Source organism: Mizuhopecten yessoensis, unplaced genomic scaffold, assembly GCF_002113885.1.
Source record: "Mizuhopecten yessoensis strain PY_sf001 unplaced genomic scaffold, ASM211388v2 scaffold2429, whole genome shotgun sequence".
Lineage (NCBI taxonomy): Eukaryota > Metazoa > Mollusca > Bivalvia > Pectinida > Pectinidae > Mizuhopecten > Mizuhopecten yessoensis.
Genome location: NW_018404542.1, coordinates 394,523 through 415,088, shown reverse-complemented (window position 1 = coordinate 415,088; position 20,566 = coordinate 394,523). Strand labels below are relative to the sequence as shown.

Here is a 20,566-nt window from a genome sequence, read left to right as displayed (position 1 = left end):
CCCAATCAAAACTTTTACTGAAACACTCACTTCTATTGGCCACAAGACAATTCCAAAATCCGCTCGAAAACCTACGAAGTTCCTTTTATCAGAAGAATCTTTTAAAACACGCAGTAATCGGGCACCTGCTCTAAGACGCTACTTGAATTGTTCAACTGCTTCAAACTACATTGATTTTAAAATTCGACGGGCAATTAAAATTGACAAAAGAAACAGCTGGAGAGAATATATTTATCCAAGATACTTTTTTGGAGGACGTATTTGAAGTATTCAACCCAAAATACCAAAACATATTTACACAAAATCCAAAACTTCTGCCAACATTTGGTATCCGAATTTCAAATTTCCTGCAAGAACTCAACATAAAGTTGACTGACATAGCTGAATTTAATATATCTGATGTTCCCTCGTGGACTACTCAAACACCTGATTTTAACTTTACATTACATGAGCGAGGGAAATCAAGTATTATGCCCGAAGAAAACAAATCCTCCTTTCGGGAATGCATTTCGAAATACCCTTCTCATACACAACTTTACACCGATGGTTCCAAAGAAGGTGCGAAAGAGGCAGCAGCCTGATGTACTGCTAATTCTTTCACTTCAGCTCGACTTCCAGACGGCGCCTCCACTTTTCTGCCGAAGCTTGCGCCATTGGTTTGGCCCTCGACCATATCTATGAACACCACATTAAAAAGGCAATCATTTGTTCAGACTCTCTATCTGTCCTACAGAGTCTACAGTTACGAGATCCTAAAAACACACTCGCACAAAACCTTGCTCTTCGAATATCTCGTATCTTAAAAAAGTCTAAAATAACTTTACTATGGATTCCGAGCCATGTCGGAATTAAAGGCAACGTATTTGTTGACAGGGAAGCAAAAAATGCATTAAATCTCAAACAAACAAATATCAAACTACCATACACAGATTTTAAACCTATTATTCGTACAGCCACTCAAAATGAATGACAGCAACTTTTTAAAGGACAACCGAAACTTAAAACATCTATTCCCAGTCGGAAAGATCGTAGAGAGGAAGTTGTCCTCGCTCGGCTCCGTACTGGGCACACATATCCTACTCATTCGTACCTACACATATCCTACTCATTCGTACCTTTTTAAACGAGAAGATCCACCTTCATGCCACGCATGTGACACTCCATTTACAGTGGAACATTTTTTAATAGAATGTTTCGATTTTAAACACATTCGTGATAGCTACTTTCGAGTCCCGGACATGAAAACTCTTTTCAGTTCCGTGGACTCGAAGGCATAATTTAACTATTTGAAAGACATCGGTCTATTCTATAGACTCTGATGTCTTTTAACCAACCTTACCCTTTTTGTCGTTATATATATCACATAGTCCATATCATCTATTCGTTATATCTTTTATTATTTTAACCCCCTTTTTATTTTAATCATCTACACATACAATGCGAATGCTTTAAAAAAGAACCTTTATATCTGATTTTATCTTCGCTTCTCACATGTTTGTTTAAAAAATAAAATAGCTAAATAAATCACCATGGCTCTAACTGACCACAGCCGTCGATGGGCCGTTAAACCCGAACAAACAAACAAACAAACAAACAAAGAGTCTAGTAAGCCCCTCCTCCTCGTGTCATTGCAAACAACACGCACATAAAATGGTTAAAACACAAACTTAACTTTATTATTTATTTCATATGAGTGTGTTTTGTTGAAAATTGTTAATAATTGCACAACTTCTGCTTGTTTAAAATTAAAGCTGTTTTTCGCGCATTGATAGATTACATGTATTTGGAAGTGATGCGGCGCTGAACGGACTTGATTGTTTCCTCGGAAACGCTTATGTTTCTATCGACTGGAATATTACGTTATTTTCAGAAGCATATATACTCGGATTTTTTTTTTATTAAAGTGGTCCTTTCAGACTACGCAGACTTAAAAATATACTTGTTCTAGGGAGAAACCACCACGGATTGTTAATGTAAACTTCCAATCTATGAAAAATAAACAACATCTTGTACATAACCTTATTAAGAGTACTTTACCTCATGTTACCATCGGTACTGAAACTTGGTTAAAACCCAACATCCATAGTAATGAAGTCATTCCATCAGAATATAGAGCTTTTCGAAAAGATAGAGTAAATAGTGCAGGTGGAGGAGTCGTTATTGCAATTAAAACTGGTTACATGAGTGACTCTGTAGAAGACCTTAACCCACCTGAAGAGTGTGAAATTATTTGGGCAAAGATAGAAGTCGTTGGAAATAAGACACTGTACATATGTTCTTATTATAATCCAAAAACAAACAATGAAGTAAGTGCAAAACTGTTTGATCTTTCCTTGAGGCAAGCCTCCCAGCTTCAGAACTCCACACTTGTCATCGGAGGCGATTTCAACTTACCTGGTTGGGACTGGGAGAATACGATAATTAAACCAAACACTGCCCACTCTAAATTTCACTATGACTTTGGAAATCTCCTTGATAATACTGGGCTAACACAACTGGTCACGTTTCCTACCCGTAATAACAATACATTAGCTCTCATAATTACAAATACCCCAAACCAAGTACAGAGAATTGAGGCAATTCCTGGTTTATCTCACCATGATATTATGTTCCTCCAAATTTCCAGTGTTCCCCACAAAATTAACCAAAGACCCAGAGAAATACCCTTGTATAAAAAGGCCAATTGGAATTTCATGAAAAGTGAACTCCACAACTTCTATCTAGAAATCTCGACCAATAAAGTCCTAACTGTAGAGGGATTATGGGAAGCATTCAAACTATTCTTACAAAAGATAGTTGGCGAGCATGTCCCGCACAAAGTGGCAAAAAAAGGGAGAGATAGAAACCCATGGGTGACACATGAAATTAAAAAGTTAATAAATAAAAGAAACAGACTATATAAACAAGCAAAAAAGTCTGGTAACCATCAATAAAAGAAACAATCTATATAAACAAGCAAAAAAGTCTGGTAACCATCAATAAAAGAAACAATCTATATAAACAAGCAAAAAAGTCTGGTAACCATCAATTAAAGAAAAATTCAAATCACTGAAACATCTTATCCAAAAACTATTCAGACAGGCCTACTGGAAATACGATGAAGACATAGTCCGTCCAAATTCAGATTCCTCGGACTGTAAACCTATGAAAAGGTTCTGGATATATATAAAACATAAAAAAAAACCTGACTACAGTGGTGTAGGGGCACTGAAACGAAATGGTAAACTCCATACAGATCCTACGAATAAGGCCAATATATTGAACAATCAGTTCCAGTCTGTGTTTTCCAGTGATGACAACATTAGCTCAGACATATTTAAGCAGCAATGCCCTATGCAGAACAACATCTCTGAGATGGGTAACATTAAAATAACACCCAATGGAATTTATAAACTTCTTCTAAATCTAGACACCTCTAAAGCTGCTGCCCCAGATCATATCAAATCGATTGTACTCAAGGAACTGGCAACAGAAATTCCCCCCATTCTCTGTCTCATCTTCCAAAGGTCGTTAGATACCGGTCATGTTCGATCTGACTGGAGAACAGCTAACATTGTCCCAGTTTACAAAAAAGGCCAAAACTTTAACCCTGAAAACTACCATCCCATATCTCTCACTTGTATTTGTTGTAAGTTGATGGATTAATTATAGTAAGTAACATCATGAATCATGCTGATAACAATAACATTCTTTACCCCTTACAACATGGTTTCAGACAATCCAGGTCATGCGAGAGTCAACTATTAGAATTTATTGATGACATCTCAAGAAATTTAGAAGATGGTAAACAGACAGACGTATTGATTTTGGATTTTAGTAAGGCCTTTGATAAGGTGAGCCATTCTAACTCAGGGGGTATGGAATTACTGGACCAGTCAACACCTGGATTGAGGGCTTCCTAAGTGACAGAACCCAGACTGTTGTAGTATAAGGGGAAATGTCCGATTCTGCCCCAGTAAAAGCAGGGGTCCCCCAAGGCTCGGTCCTCGGTCTTTTCTTATACTACATCAATGATATCACTGAGGGTATAACATCTTTTATCAGACTCTTTGCAGATGATACTATCATGTATCTGACAGCAACATCTCAGAGAGACGCTCACACCCTGCAAAGAGATATTGATATCTTGGGGTCACCATTACTTCTGATCTAAAGTGGAGTGGAGTACTCATATCAATAACATCACAAAAAAGGTCAACTACACTCTGGGCTTCCTGAGGCGCAATCTCGAAATTTCATCCTCTAACACCAATCAAAAGGCCTATAAGTCCCTGGTCCGCCCTCAGGTTATATGGGACCCTTACTTAAAAAAAGATATAGACAAGCTAGAGATGGTACAGCGCAGGGCTGCCCGTTTCGTTGCCAATCGCTATCGTAACACCTGCGTTGGCAACATGTTAGAACACCAAAAATGGCGTAGTCTTGCAGATCGCAGGAAAGACGCGAGGCTGACCATGCTCTATAAAATCTATCGTAATAAAGTTGCCATTACTACTAAACACCCCTATAACCAGACAAACAAGGCATAGTCATCAAACCGCATTTCTAACTAGGCTATCTCATGCAGGACGTCTGTAAGGAAGGAATCCTTCTTTCCTTGGACTATCAAAGATTGGAACAAACTCCCTTCTCAAATTGTTTCTTCTGATTCACTACTGTCTTTCAAATCATCTATCTCTGTTGATCGATATTAAGTTCTGTTCCATCTTCACTATGCTGAAGTAGGTCATCAAATGGTAGAAGCGTGTCGTATCGGTCAGATTTATCATCGCTATTAGACGACGTTCAAAGGGGCTCGGTTTCGTGATTTTGAGTAATGGATGACATCACTGAAGAACCACAACACTTAAAAAGGTATTTATACACATTCTAAAACCTTGTCGATTCCCTCGACTTGAACAAGGTTTTATAAATGCTGAATTGTAGTGTTGTGGTTATTCACTGATGTTATGCATAACGCAAAAACCCGTAACCGAGCCCCTGTGTGATGACGTTGACAAACTTGGTAATTTCATATCTAGAATGGAGCTAACAATAAGTTTGTGGTACCTACACATCGCATAATAAATTTATATTGTCATAATTCGCAAGTTGCTTTACTTTTTGCGATGACCCACATTGCTAAATGCTAACGAACCCAGAAAGTTCTCTGACTATAGGCGTATTGATATCGGATGTGACTGGCGGCCATGTTTGTTTACCTTGTACCAGCTGTATTCCTACACTGGCCGTATCACTGTAAATTTTAGTATACAGTCTCATATACTGCAATTTGGTTTACTAACGACATATAGGCAAATGCAACACAGAATGTAAATATATTCATATATGTGTACCATTTGCTTGGTCTTTCCTACTCCAACAATATTAGAGGTTTTACACGGCGAAAAACTTTTGACAGGCGCCGCGTAACCTCTATCTGCCATAGCTGATTTTCCCGATGCTGACGATCACATTTTCAAAGTTCGGATTAAGAAAGAGTATATCGTGTTTACATACATTTAAATGGTCAAAAGTGTCCAATAAATGTTCCTTTCCATAAATCCATGATTATATGAGAAAAATTTCGTGTCAAAGACATAAATAATGAGTTTTTCCTCATTCAAAGCGAAGCAGATAGAATTTGCCATGATTTTTCCGGTTAATACAAAAATAGATTACATGTAATGTTTCACAAGCGGAATACAAACAAACTCCGTATCATTTCGTTCCGTTTGAAATCCCCCTGCTATTTTGTATTAATCCAGGAAACCATGTTTTAAATGTAGGTCAGTGATGTGCTACAACGACATGGACATGTATTTTGAGTATTCTATTCCGTAATATACTATATATTTGTGTCTGTGAGTTTTTCAAGCCGAGTTTGTTCCGCTCGGATTTCGGGCGGAAACTGCATCAAGGTATAAGTGCTTAGGAAATGAGAGGTCGCAGTCGGCAAAATCATATCCGATAGAAAAAAGGCCGACCAGCGGCCTCTCATGTTATGGGAGTAGGTCTTTCCCTGTGTATACGGATTAGTGGAAACGGAAATACCAGAAACCGCGGATTGAATACCAGGAAGAATTTACAGCACAGGATGTGATGGCTGCATATAGATTAAAATTTGTATTGTGTTGGACTGAGTCACTAAGCCAAAATAATTTGAGCTCTCCCCCTCTCTAATTGTATGTAACTCAAAGTGTAAATGTGTGGGGGTGTTGACGTGTGAATGCATGCATATGAACTTACCAATGTTCAATCATTTTAGTATGGCAATTCTTATTGTAATATATAATGAAAAGGGCTTTGTATAAGTTGAATCACTAGTGCCTAATCCAGTTGCTATTTTTAGGCAATAAAATATATTTAAATCATAAACCCTACACTGTGACAACACTTAAAAAAGTTTCACGTTTTAGAATTTCGACTAGTGGAATTATATTTACTCGGAACATCAAACATAGCAGGAAACTTATCATCGCACCACCATTATAGTATGTATATTTTACTCGTGAAGAACACAAATATGCAACAAAGATGAAATTAAATTGTCTGGAGACCTTGGAATAGTAGAGGACGACATATAACGGAAATAAATATATAAATAAAAAATAAAAAATATGAATAAAGAAATAAAAAGATTTAATGATAAAAGTAACTTATTTTGTCATATCTACTATAGATGCAGAATAAGATGTTTCCAGATACAGAATTATACCAAAAACGAAGCACAAAGAAATACACATCAAAGTTCCCTTCTTTGTTTCTTCTATAACAACTGACATGTAGAAACAATAAACATAATCTTTTTGTGAATGTAGAGTTAAAGGAAACAACAAAACGATACAAGTCCAATACAGAAACATGATATTAAAATACTTTATTAATAAGATATTTTTATCTCCAAATGCATGCACTATTAATACTTCATCTCAAAATTATATTACATTGACAAGCAATTCTTAGGAAAAAGTCGACAAGATATTGTCGGTTTGGGCATTGAATGTTACATAAAAAAAAACGTGATCTATAGCAAAATATGATATAATGGAATATGATGAATGAGGATAAATGGTCCCAAAGAAAATAGTGTCACATACAGAACATAAGATTCCCAATAACAACGAGTTACAGTGTAAGCAAGTAAATGTAAAATGTATACAATATATTCTTTTGCATTTAATTTCTTTGACATGGAATTTCTACACATACACTCAAGCAATAAACGAATGTACTTCAAATTCACCGAAAAATAATAAAAATTGTGTAAACCAGTTCATTTTGATCTAGTTTCAATTGTTTTAGAAAACATTTTTGAAGACTTACGATGCTAAAGGAAAGTAAAAACATTTCGAATGTAAATGATACAGTACTAAAGTTATATTTCCCGATCTCTGTATTGTGGATACATATTCCTATTCTATACCTGCTTACGCAGCTGTGGTTGTGTAATACAATTAATATCTGTATTTAAGTTTCAACATCTTGTACAAATGTGAGCATGGATATGTTTTAATAGTCGCCGATATATTATCGAGACGGTTTTAAATGATTCCCAAATATAGAAAATAAAAGCATTTATAAGATGAATTTACATTCCACAGGATATGTCAAATAGTGTGGATGGATAGGCTCGGTTTCACTTTACCATTGCAACAAAGCGAGAAAAGACCTTTCTTAAAAACTAAAGCTCAAAAAAACATAAATGCAGATTTACTATCAAGGGGCTTATTTTCGTGATCAATTCTGAACTAGAAATGAAGTGATGTTTATACTCAACTTATATACAAACTGTACAAAAACACATATACACATATTGGAAATACTGTTAAAACAGACACTGATCGACATCACTCGTCAGTCTGTGTGTAGACTATAAAACAAGCAAATCATACATGTCGCGTCAGTCTGTGTGTAGACTATTAAACAAGCAGTATCACACAAGTCACGTGAGTCTGTGTGTAGACTATTAACAAGCCATACCATACAAATCACGTCAGTCTGAGTGTAGACTATTAAACAAGTAATATCATACAAATCACGTCACTCTGTGTGTAGATTATTAAACAAGCAAATCATGCATGTCACGTCAGTCTGTGTGGAGACTATTAAACAAGCCATACCATACAAATCACGTCAGTCTGAGTGTAGACTATTAAACAAGTAATACCATACAAGTCACGTCTGTCTGTGTGTAGACTAATAAACAAGAAATATCATACAAATCACGTCACTCTGTGTGTAGATTATTAAACAAGCAAATCATGCAAGTCACTTCAGTCTGTGTGGAGACTATTAAACAAGCAATACCATACAAGTCAAGTCAGTCTGTGTGTAGACTATTAAACAAGCAATACCATACAAGTCACGTCAGTCTGTGTGTAGACTACTAAACAAGAAATATCATACAAATCACGTCACTCTGTGTGTAGATTATTAAACAAGCAAATCATGCATGTCTCGTCAGTCTGTGTGGAGACTATTAAACAAGCAAAACATACATGTCACGTCAGTCTGAGTGTAGACTATTTAACAAGCAATTTTATACAAGTCATCGCAGTCTCATTCTTTGTGTAGACTATTCAACAAACAATTTCTTACAAGTCAAGTGAGTCTGTATATAAGATATTAACAAGCCATATTATACAAGTCATTTGTCTGAGTGAAAATTCTTAAACAAACAATATCAAACATGTCACGTCAGTCTGTGTGTAGATTACTAAATAAAAAATAACATACAAGTCACGTCAGTCTTTGTGTAGAACAAGCAATATCCTACAAGTCACGTCAGTCTGTGTTTAGACTACTAAACAAACAATTGCATACAAGTTACGTCAGTCTGTATGTAAACTAAAACAAACAATATCCTACAAGTCACGTCAGTCTGTGTGTAGATTATTAAACAAGCAATATCCTACAAGTCAGTTGTCTGAGTGCAGCTTATTAAACAAGCAATATCACCAAAGTCACGTCAGTCTGTGTGTAGACTTAAACAAGCACTATCAAACAAGTCCTGTCAGTCTGTGTGTAGACTACTAAAAGAACAATATCATAAAACTCTTAAACAAGGAAAATAATACAATTCGCTGTACACTCCTGAATTATTAAACAAACGATATAATACAAGTTACGTCAGTTTGTTTGTAAACTATTAAACAAGCAATATCATACAATTAGCTTTTTACTATTAAACAAAGAAAATAATCCAATTCGCTGTACACTCCTAGAATATTAAACAAACAATAAAATACAAGTCACGTCAGTCTGTGTTAAGAATATTACGCAAGAAATATCATACAAGTCACTGTAGACTATTAAACAAGCAATATCATACAAGTCATGTTAGTTTGTGTGTAGACTATTAAACAAGTAATATCACACAAATCACGTCAGTCTGTGTTACGACTACTAAACAAGCAATATCATACAAGTCACTGTAGACTATCAAAAAGGCAGTGCTACTTGCTTCCCTGACTGCTACTGGCATTCCTCAAATCATCATAGGTGTTCTGTGGCTGTAATGCCATTGTGTTGAGGTCGTCATACGTATTCTCTGTAAAACATGGAAACACAATAGTAAAGGTCTGACATCAATAAATAGTATGACAGTTGTATGTGGTAGTGAATATTATTTCTTACATAACACTATATAGTGATTGATAACTTTTCCTTATACATAATAGTTATGAAATATTTATATTAGCCGAGGATACCAATAGGTGAACTCTGTTAGCTCTAATCAACAAATTCACTACTACATAATTTGTATTTACAGAAGAAATGGAGTTATATTTGTATAAAATGATTTGTATAAAAATATTCATTTGAGTTACAGAAAGTTCTAAATGTATTCAGATCAAAATATATACCTTGATGGTTTTCATCTCCGGAAGGCGCTGTTCGTTTTATTCTCATTCTAATTTGAAGAGAGAAAAATAATTGTTTGAAATAAATGTATGATTTTTATTCTGCTTTCAGTTAATAAAGTTGAAACGCGTTTGTTTACGATAACACAAGGATCCATTTATTCAAAATCGATCAAAAGGCAATAATGAACCATAATGCGTTAACAAATTATGGATCTTGATAAAAATAAATGCTTACTTACTTGAAAATAATGATGACAGAAACCATCAACAGAATTGCTAAGAGTCCAGCCACACCGGCGAGCACTGGGGTAGTAATAGGCACCTTGGTCATTCTTGCTTTGTCCTGCTCATCTGTGGGGGAGGATAACATTTAGAAACACACTTTATTCTTTCGTTACATTGTAACAGCTAATTGTAAGGTTGACAGACGAAATTAATGTTGATATTGTGTAAAATAACAATATTTGTTGTGAACTGACAGCTGTAACACACCACGCTTAAAAACACATTGCGGGTTTTCATTTACTTCACATTGTGGCCGCGACAGTCAAGGTCCATGCCCGAGTAGGCCCCCTCTGAAAGATCTCCATAAAAATCTAGTACATTTCCTTTTTAACAAAATATGTAGATTAGCTATTCATGAGTAGGAACCAATTATTGTTCATAAGTAATGAAGCACGTGCAGCCATTAAAAGTAGCTTTCTCATACCACTACAAAAGCTGCAATATGTTGTTTTTCAGTCATTACTGTCTAAGTCTAGAAATTCCCCTACCTAGTCTTATCTACAGGTTCATCCCTGACTGATCTGTCAGTGGATGGAGGCTCCTAGCACAAACTACAAACAACAGCCAAAGTCAAAATCTGTGTATGATTTACACTAATTAAAAAAAATGTATACAAAGGAAAAACTATCTCAGCGTCAGTAAACAATGATAAAATAATACCACCTTCTTCGTATACTGGAACCAAAAATACCACAACGTCAGTACACAATGTTTCATTAATACCACTTACTTGGTATACTAGAACCAAAATACCAAAGCGTCAGTAAACAATATTTAACTAATACCACTCACTTGATATACTAGAACCAAAATACCAAAGCGTCACTACACAATGTTTAACTAATGTAACCCACTTGGTATACTAGAACCAAAATACCAAAGCGTCAGTACACAATGTTTAACTAATATAACCCACTTGGTATACTATAATCTAACTTACCAAAACGTTAGTTCACAATGTTAAACTGATACCACCTTCTCAGTACACTAGAACCTAACTTACCACAACGACATTACAGACGGTAAAATATCACAATGTAATACTCAAATACAAAATCTGAAGAGATAATCAAAACAATAACTGTATACAGATACAACATTACCGGGATGTGTTCGCTGTTGACTACATTACAATGTTTGTACAATGTATAAGTCGGAAATGATTGACACCGAATAACCTAATCAGTGTGTATGGGACGACAATGGTAACGATCATGTAGGCACGTTTTTATCAGCAGTAACCATAAATTGTTAATGGCGGCTAGCAAGGGTCAGTTATTTAATCCTGCTGCCACCAGCTATATCCATCAAAATATATTTCAATGTTATTATACGGGTATCCAAGGTACATATACAATTATAGCAACTTGTTAGTCGCACTTTAGAAATACCGTTTATAGTAATAATAGGACTCTTTCTTCAGTCTCTTTGATTAGCAAAGTTTGAATGCCAAAGTAGTTTTTGGAAACAAGATTTTAAATTACAATTTTTTATGAACATTGTCTATCGAATATTGTAAAGAAGATAAGGGAGAATATTGCAAAATAACTATGAAAGATTCCATAACATACACAGACAAACTCCTGAATTTGGATGACAGAGACTGCCGGGACAATTCGAGGAACATGTTTCGTCACAATTTCCATATCCATATGTGCCCTCGTCACATCCTGTCGGATAAAAAAGACACATTATGATAATACTTGGTGAAATAACCTCAAAAATGACCAATTCTTGCATTTTTAGGATGTTCGTGGCGATAACTGTTCAACAAGAAACAGGCAAATACAACAATAATGTATTTCTTAACCTTTCCGATAGCGTTCGGTCTAGTATGGAGACTTCGGTACCTACTCACCATACACCTTCACTTCACACAGCTTTTGGAGTACGTTGTCCTCAAGCAAGTCAAGTAAACCAAGCGTTTCCCGGTGGTTGTATATAATCACATATTGTGCAGTTCCTTTACACTCTTTGAGACTTACAAAACTTTGAAATTGGTTCACGTTCGCTGATTGGTCCTTGGAACATTGGTCTTCTCTTCGTCTCTGGGTGGAATTCGAAAGGTACACCTCGAAACCAGAGAATCGATTTCCAAATAGGTCTACAATATTAACCACAAAATATTTGTTTCGATAGAAAGATGTAATTTAAAACGTAAACATTGCATTAATTGAATGACATGCACGTTATTCTCTGTACATTTTTTCCTTTGTTGTCAAGATTTTTACACAAGGAAAACAAATTAGGCATCAGAGCAAGCGCAAGTGGTTTATTGGTTTATTTACGCATTTTTCTGCCTAAATTGATCATAACTTGAGAAGCTCGAGAGAAGTGAATCATTAACTCTTGAACACTTTTATAATGAAAAATAGTCCTACCACTGAAAGGAAGTTCTTCTCCGTCATGTATTTCGACCTTTTCTATGTTGACTTGTCTCTGTAGGTTTACCCTCAAATACACCTCAGGTTGTTCACGAGCCTGGTACGCACATGAATTTAAATCCCCATCCACAGCATACCTTGGTGAGTGGTAATTACTGCTTTCGACTGTTTGTCCGTTTAGAGAAACTAGTTCTGAAACGATCGAATGATTGAACAATTTTGCCTGCGTTAAAGATACAAAGAAGGAAGCTAATCATGACAAAACTATCGTTATTTTATGATAATATGAGATGATATGGGTTTTCCAGTGAATTATTGATACTCATACAAGCATCAATCAATCGTGACAAGAACAGTTACATCTCTTAAGTTATACATGAATCCTCCCACAAACGTACGATTATGTTTGGTGTTTTATACGTACGTTTGAAGTTTGCAGAATGAAGATAGACAGTACTGAAAGCGTTATGAACGTAAATATGTGAAAGAAATGGAAAAACAAAAAACAATACTGTGTAAACCGCGGTTAAAGGAGGGAAAACGTAAAGCTTACGGAAACTACCGCGAACAAAGCAGTAAGCTGGTCATACGAGTAAAAACCTTTGCGGTATAGTAATATACCTTGCGGTGTAGCAAGTGTAACAAGTGATGCGACCTAAACCCCACGTCAGCAGATGAGCGTATTTGTATTATTATTAATCCCGACTTTTTGCTTACTTTTAGATTAAATATTCTTAAGTTAAATTGTAAAAATTGAAAGTCGTTTGGCCAATATTAAATGTACAACAAGGGTATATGTATATGGAGTGTTTGTTATGCATTGTTGAACGAATATTGTTGACTTTTCTTTTTTAAAGGTGAATGAAGTAGAAATTACAAGATAACATGAAAGATGAAAAAATATTGATAATATACTTCAATCTAGAGAGTGCTGTATACATTTTGTTATATAAAACGGCATATAACTGTACCATATTGGCAGATGTTGAGTAAAGTATTAAGCGGTCCTAAGTTATATTAAATGCGGTGTTATCGGTCTTTCGGGTAATGTTATTAGCGGTGTTATAAGTGCATTGTAGTATATTTGGTTTTATTTTATAGGAATCATCGTTCTATTAACATATTAGTAGTAAAACAAAATACCCAATTTAAACTCAATGTCAGACGGGCAACACCAAAAACATGAAATTAGGAAACTTAACTAGTAGTTGTCTGTTGTGTATGAATTTGACTGAGGTGAATCCTGTAGCGCGAATTCTGCTCTATGTACGGTTATTAAAGGAAACACAAACAATTGGTGTTGTGAACGCCTGAAAATTTAATTCCGGAATCGACGATGGTTATCTCCCCTCGGGCCATAGCCATCTGTTTCCGGTTGTGCAGACGTGATCACATTAGAATCAACGCAAAAAGATTATCGCATAATATTAAGTATCTGAAAATGCTTTGGAAGCTAAATATTCATAAACCCACCCATTCTTTATTGCGGTATACTGCTGGTGTGCTGGTGTGCTTTTTATTGTAAATTTTAATTTCTGCGTCAACAAACATGGCATATAAGAGTGGACAGGGGATTTGGGGGGATCTAAACAACGGCTGTTGTGACTTGTGTGTTATGTGAAAGAATGGAACAACCACAATCAACTGTATCCGTAAGAAAAATGTGTATTCGCGCTGCATATTTCGCAGATAAGTTATTTTAAGCAGATTTCAAGCTATTCGATGCAGCTGGCAAGTATGACTATTTGACAGTATTATGGACATTTCACTTATAGTGATTTATATATGAAAATTGATCAATGTTATATTGAATACATGTGCAGCTTGATATTTGATAGCTGATTTTGAATTTGCTTGATAATTACCAGGGAGCTGATACCCAGAATTTTTTTAACTATTGATTAACGGGGAGTTGGTCACCCTCAAACAGTTAATCTCAGGAGAGCTGATACCACGAAACCGCTGATTATTGATTATTGAATTGTTTGTTTGTTGATTGTGGTCTGTCAAATTACACCCATATTGACTTATTGGGTCGACGGCCGTTTAGAAAGTTGTGACCAATAAATCCAATCAAACTTATTTCTTGTGTTTGTTATGTGTGTATCTTTAATAACAAGTATACATGACAGGATAAACATTAACCTCTGCAAAAATGGAGATGAAATCAGATATACTGTTGGGATAGGTATGTTGTGCTCCTCGCCCGGTACCTTATATGAGAATAAGAACTTCAGAGGACGTGGAAAGGCTCACTAAGCAATGATCGAAAACATTTTATCCACAATCTGAATGACTGTTTATTCATTTTCAGGGTATTTGAACTAAGGCAAAACCTGTGTTATCACTGCGTAGGGACATTCGAGGCATTAACGGAAGTTTTAGAGCTACAGCCGTACATCACAATGCTGTTCAATACAGATATTCGGTATTTGGTCGAAACAACAGGAAGGTTACAGTACCATTCAAAACTTCGTTGTTTCCTGATGTAAATGTATTTGTATTTGATGNTTAAACCGATGGAAAATAGGTTAAACGTAAAACACATGGTGTTAACCGCAGAGAAAATAGGGAAACGTAAAACATACGGTGTAAACCTCAGACAAAGTAGGCAAAGTGTCAATTTACGATAAAGTTATCACCGCTGAACGCATTACTGAAAACCGCACAAGTCATTACGATTTTTAACCGCAAGATACATTACAGAACATTGACACCACACAAATTATTCAACAAGATTTTAACCCCTATTCACATATTTTTGACAACCTGAGGCGTTTAAAAAAACAACCGAATGTTGTAATAAGCATGTATGTCGTGTGACAAGCTACATCTATGGGGCAATAGACGAAAAACTGACCGCAGAGAAAATAGGGAAACGTAAAACATATTATGTTAACCGCAGAGAAAGCAGGGCAAACGTAAAGCATACCGTATAAACCATAAACCATGAAGGAAAACGTGAAGTGTACGATATAAAACGTGTACAAAACGTATAGCTAACGGCAAATACCGCGAACAAAGCAGGAGCAACGTAAAACATACCATGAAAACCGCGGCAAAAATATGGAAAACGTAAATCAGACGGTATAAACCGCCCACAACGTATAGAAAGCGTTTATCATACGGTGTAAACAGCGGACAAAGCAGGGGAAACGGGAAAGTTACAGTACCATTCAAATCTTCTTCCTTCCTGATGTAAATAAATTTGTATTTGATGCAGAGAGTAATACATGTAATAGTTCATTTAATGGAGCATTATTCTCCTGGCCCCACGGAATTTGAAACTTCAAACATTTTTGTATGCCACTTTTACATCAATGTATTGATTTTATAACGCCATCAAAGAGACGTCGTACACTCTCTGTGTAGTTTGATTCTGGAGATTTTATGATTATGCAACTGAAGGTATCAATTATGATCAAGTTATACGGTATAAACCGGAGACAAAGTAGGAAACAAAGTAAATGATGTAAAACGAGAAAAATGTAGGGAAAACGTAAATCATACTATGTCAAACGCAGACAAAGTAAGAAAAACGTAAAGCAACGCAAACAAAGTAGGAAAAACGTAAAGCATACGATGTAAAACACAGACAAAGTAGGAAAAACGTAAAGCATACGATGTAAAACGCAGACAAAGTAGGAAAAACGTAAAGCATACGATGTAAAACACAGACCAATCAGAAAAAAACGTAAAGCATACGATGTAAAACACAGACCAATCAGAAAAAAACGTAAAGCATACGGACAACGTAGGAAAAACGTAAAGCATACGATGTAAAACGCAGACAAAGTAGGAAAAACGTAAAGCATACGATGTAAAACGCAGACAAAGTAGGAAAAACGTAAAGCATACGATGTAAAACGCAGACAAAGTAGGAAAAACGTAAAGCATACGATGTAAAACGCAGACAAAGTAGGAAAAACGTAAAGCATACGATGTAAAACACAGACAACGTAGGAAAAACGTAAAGCATACGATGTAAAACGCAGACAAAGTAGGAAAAACGTAAAGCATACGATGTAAAACGCAGACAAAGTAGGAAAAACGTAAAGCATACGATGTAAAACGCAGACAAAGTAGGAAAAACGTAAAGCATACGATGTAAAACGCAGACAAAGTAGGAAAAACGTAAAGCATACGATGTAAAACACAGACCAATCAGAAAAAAACGTAAAGCATACGGACAACGTAGGAAAAACGTAAAGCATACGATGTAAAACGCAGACAAAGTAGGAAAAACGTAAAGCATACGATGTAAAACGCAGACAAAGTAGGAAAAACGTAAAGCATACGATGTAAAACGCAGACAAAGTAGGAAAAACGTAAAGCATACGATGTAAAACGCAGACAAAGTAGGAAAAACGTAAAGCATACGATGTAAAACGCAGACAAAGTAGGAAAAACGTAAAGCATACGATGTAAAACGCAGACAAAGTAGGAAAAACGTGAAGTAGACGTGACGCAGATTACATCGTATGCTTTACGTTTTGCCGTCGTGTTTGTCATTTTGCCAACAGCCAGCTTGGCCAGAGGATCAGCATTAAGATCAATGAGTTCTTCCAATATCGTTATTCCAACTCTGGATTATACGGTGTCACGACTGTAACCCTCATTTACTAGTATTAAGAATAGTAGTGAGACGATTTGATGATGGTTTGGTAGAGTATAAAAAAGATAAACCCTTATCCTTAACATTAATCGAAATTCGGAGAGCTTATAATGCAAAACCATGATTAACTAGTAACAAAATAGAACACAATATAGTTTCCTTTGTTATTAAAAAGTGTTATTTCTTTTTACTTACAGGAAACGTTAAAGTGTTTGCAGACAGATATCAAGTTAGTTCACGCGTCTCTGCCGACAAGTTTAATTCGAATATTTAGTGGTCATTTAAAGATGTATGTCTCCATTTCACCACACTGTCATATTTATAAAACCATTAAAATCAATTAGTCAAGGAATATTAAAGAATTTAAAACGTCCATTCCTATATAACTCTACCTGTATTTCCCACATTTAACAAAATATTCAACCCCAAGGGAGATCATCTTTCTTTCCTCCAACACTGTCACTAGCAATCGCAGTTGCCAACGGGTGCATCCTCTTTTATATCTATTCGATTGTCAGGGAGATCCTCTTTCTTTTATTGATCATTAATTTATCTTCGTACAGGAAAGCATCATCTCACATAAGATAAAAATCCCTTCATTTATGGACACTTGACTTTTTGACAGGGTCACGTGATTTATGCGAGTTGAAGGAAAGTTGGCAATCGCACAGGTTGTCCACCATTTTGCTATGACAGACACTAGGTTGTGTAATTCCCTGAACTTTCCAAATGGGGAAATAAAAAGAGGACTTAAATCCTTCACAGGAAAGTTCATTGAGTTTATTTTCTTCTTCATTATTGGGAACTCAAATAATTAAGCTGGACAGTAGTTATTTTTATGACAAAACATTCAAAATGTCATAAAGATATCACTTTTAGTTTTGTCTAGTCAGAAAGGTATTTCCTCTTTAATGCGTAGTGTAAAAATGACTACCATATACATTTCGTTCGTATGACAGAACATACCGACAGTCTTCCATACTTATGAAGCATATGTAGTAGACTATGGGTGATAAACCTTGAAATATCCACTTTATATACCTCAGCAGTAATCGAAGTTTCTTGCGGGCAACGCGGTACTCAGAACTCTGTAGAACGCTGTCTTGTCAAACAAATGACAAACGCAATGTTAAACAGGCGAGAGTAGTTAAATGAGATGAGTATGTACATGTACAAAGTAAAATCCTCTCCCTGAAACTGTTCATTCTTTATAAAAAAAAGAACTGTGAATGAATTTTAAACTTACCTGACATTTCCACAACATGTGAAAGGCTGAAGAAGGCACAGAGCACCGTATGGAGAATATACGTAGTCCAAGCCATTCAGAATGGAACAACGTGACTTTAGAAAAATAGTTTCTAACAAATACATCAGCACTAAACACAATTGTGAACAGATACTAATGTTGAGTACGTGCGTATGATTTTGCCCACTTAATTTCGGAAGCCGGACTTTCCGTACCGTTCCCGGGACTACTATTTGCATGTAAATTATTGTGTAAAGCAGAATTTACATATAAGTACAAGAGACCCAGAGGGCCTGTATCCCTCACCTCTATCTTTAAAGAATCATGGCAAAATATTCTCCAAATAAAATCAAAGGGGATGGGCCAGACCAGAAGGCCAATCCTTGCATCAGATCTGAGTTGTTCATTCCCTGCAAATTTATGTATGGTTATGGATGGGGATCTCAACTGTTTCCAAGCTGTAGCTCTGAAACCAGACCAGGTCCCTAGGTGTTTGACAAGACCCAAGGGTAAATTATAATATCATGACTGCATTCGTCTCTTTATGCCTAGCATTTTTATTTCTAGTTTTGGGTGCGGATCTCAATCGTTTCAAAGTTTTGATCCAGGGGTTAAGTCTGCAAGGGTGGGACACACTACGGGGTCAATTCTAATATCATGACTGCGTTCGTCTCTTTATGTCCAGCATTTGTATTTATAGTTTTGGGGTGCGGATCTTATTCGTTTTAAAGTTATGATCTATGGGTTAAGTCTGCAAGGGTGGGACAGACCCAGGCCATCCTGGAAGCATAAGTGCGTTCGTCTCTTTACACTCAGCAATTGTGTATATGGGTATAGGATTGGGATCTCAGGTGTGGCTCAGAAACTAGGTCCAGAGGAGTTTGACCAGTACCCAGGGTCAATTCTAATATCATGACTGAAATCGTCTCTTTATGCCCAGCATTTGTATATATAGTTTTGGGTAGGGGATCTCTTTGGTAGCAGGCCATTATGACAAAATATACAAAATGTCGTATCTTTCACATGTAAATATATCACTTTTAGTATTGTCAAATCAGAACGGTACTTTCTCTTCAATGCGTAGTGTAAAAATAATGTTTTCCTCACCATGAAGGGATGATTCCAACAAAATATAGTTGATATCCATCGCTGAATTCCAGAGAAGGCCGTTTAAAGCAAATTAGCAAAATTACCCATTTTGGCATGCCCCTTAGTCCCAGGGTGTCAACCCGATTATTTGTACAATTTTGTATCCCTACCTCCCGTTAATGCTTCCGACCAAATATGATTGATATCAAGTGCATAGCTCTACAGAAAAAGTCGTTTATAGCAATAAATCCAAATAACCTTTTCTTGGCCACGCCTCTCATCCCCCTTGGGTGTTAACCATTTGTAAAACTTTAAATCCCCACTACCTATGGATGTTTCCAGTCAAATATGGTTGATATCCATCGCTGAGTTCCAGAGAAGAAGTCGCTTTCTACCACAATGCGCTGTGTTATTCCACTCTCAGATCATTGTATAAACATGCAGACTGTTTAATAAATATGAGTTATACACCACACTTGGTATATGACCATCCGTAGTTTTGATCGGTCGAGAAGATGAACCTTGACCGGACGATTTTTTTCACGCGCTTTTTGCCGCGTCCTTTTTTGTTTACGTCGTCTGATGTCAAAATCCCGCAAATGTTGGTGACCTTTGTGAGATTATGCGATGAGAAAAGGATATTATTTAGGCAATACTAAAAGTTGATGCTTAAAGATTTGAATGCTAGTTTCAGGCAAAATTGCTACAGACGCTCAATATCGTTTCGACGCCATACCGTCGCGTCTCCAATGTCGTGAAACCAAGAGACGTAATGTATATGTGAACCCAAACAAGATCTGTGATAGGGTCGGAACATATATCGCTCTCCCCATGTCCAGTTATTAATATTCGGAGGGCCTGTCTATGGCGGAACTCTCGCTATAAACGTCAACCATAGAACCTCACGAAGAAACGTCACAGGCATATAGTTTTGGCCATTGACAGCGATCAGTTCGTCTTCATCACTTGGCGGGAAGCAGACTTCGAACGATATGCTAACGTGCATATAGTCCGTGGTTAATTTATATTAGTTAATGCAATATTGCATACTCTCAATATTTAAAGTTTTTTTTTTTTTTTTTTTTTTTTTTTTTTTTTT

At 36.1% G+C, this 20,566-nt stretch overlaps 1 protein-coding gene across 2 annotated transcripts in view; it reads right to left on the bottom strand.

Moving 5' to 3' along the window:
* Positions 1-6,739: 6,739 nt before the first annotated feature.
* The window catches only part of LOC110445958, a 31,229-nt gene continuing 17,402 nt past the window's right edge, over positions 6,740-20,566 (bottom strand). The window contains exons 2-8 of one of the 2 annotated variants that reach the window (XM_021490860.1): positions 18,379-18,474; positions 12,515-12,709; positions 11,992-12,237; positions 11,705-11,803; positions 10,088-10,199; positions 9,849-9,895; positions 6,740-9,532 (exon numbers count right to left, since the gene is read on the bottom strand). In XM_021490860.1, the coding sequence (XP_021346535.1) occupies positions 9,438-9,532; positions 9,849-9,895; positions 10,088-10,199; positions 11,705-11,803; positions 11,992-12,237; positions 12,515-12,709; positions 18,379-18,454 (870 nt within the window). In that variant the 5' untranslated portion in view covers positions 18,455-18,474 and the 3' untranslated portion in view covers positions 6,740-9,437. Of the gene's footprint in view, positions 9,533-9,848; positions 9,896-10,087; positions 10,200-11,704; positions 11,804-11,991; positions 12,238-12,514; positions 12,710-18,378; positions 18,509-20,566 lie in introns of those variants that run through there. The other variant, XM_021490861.1, reaches the window with a different exon arrangement.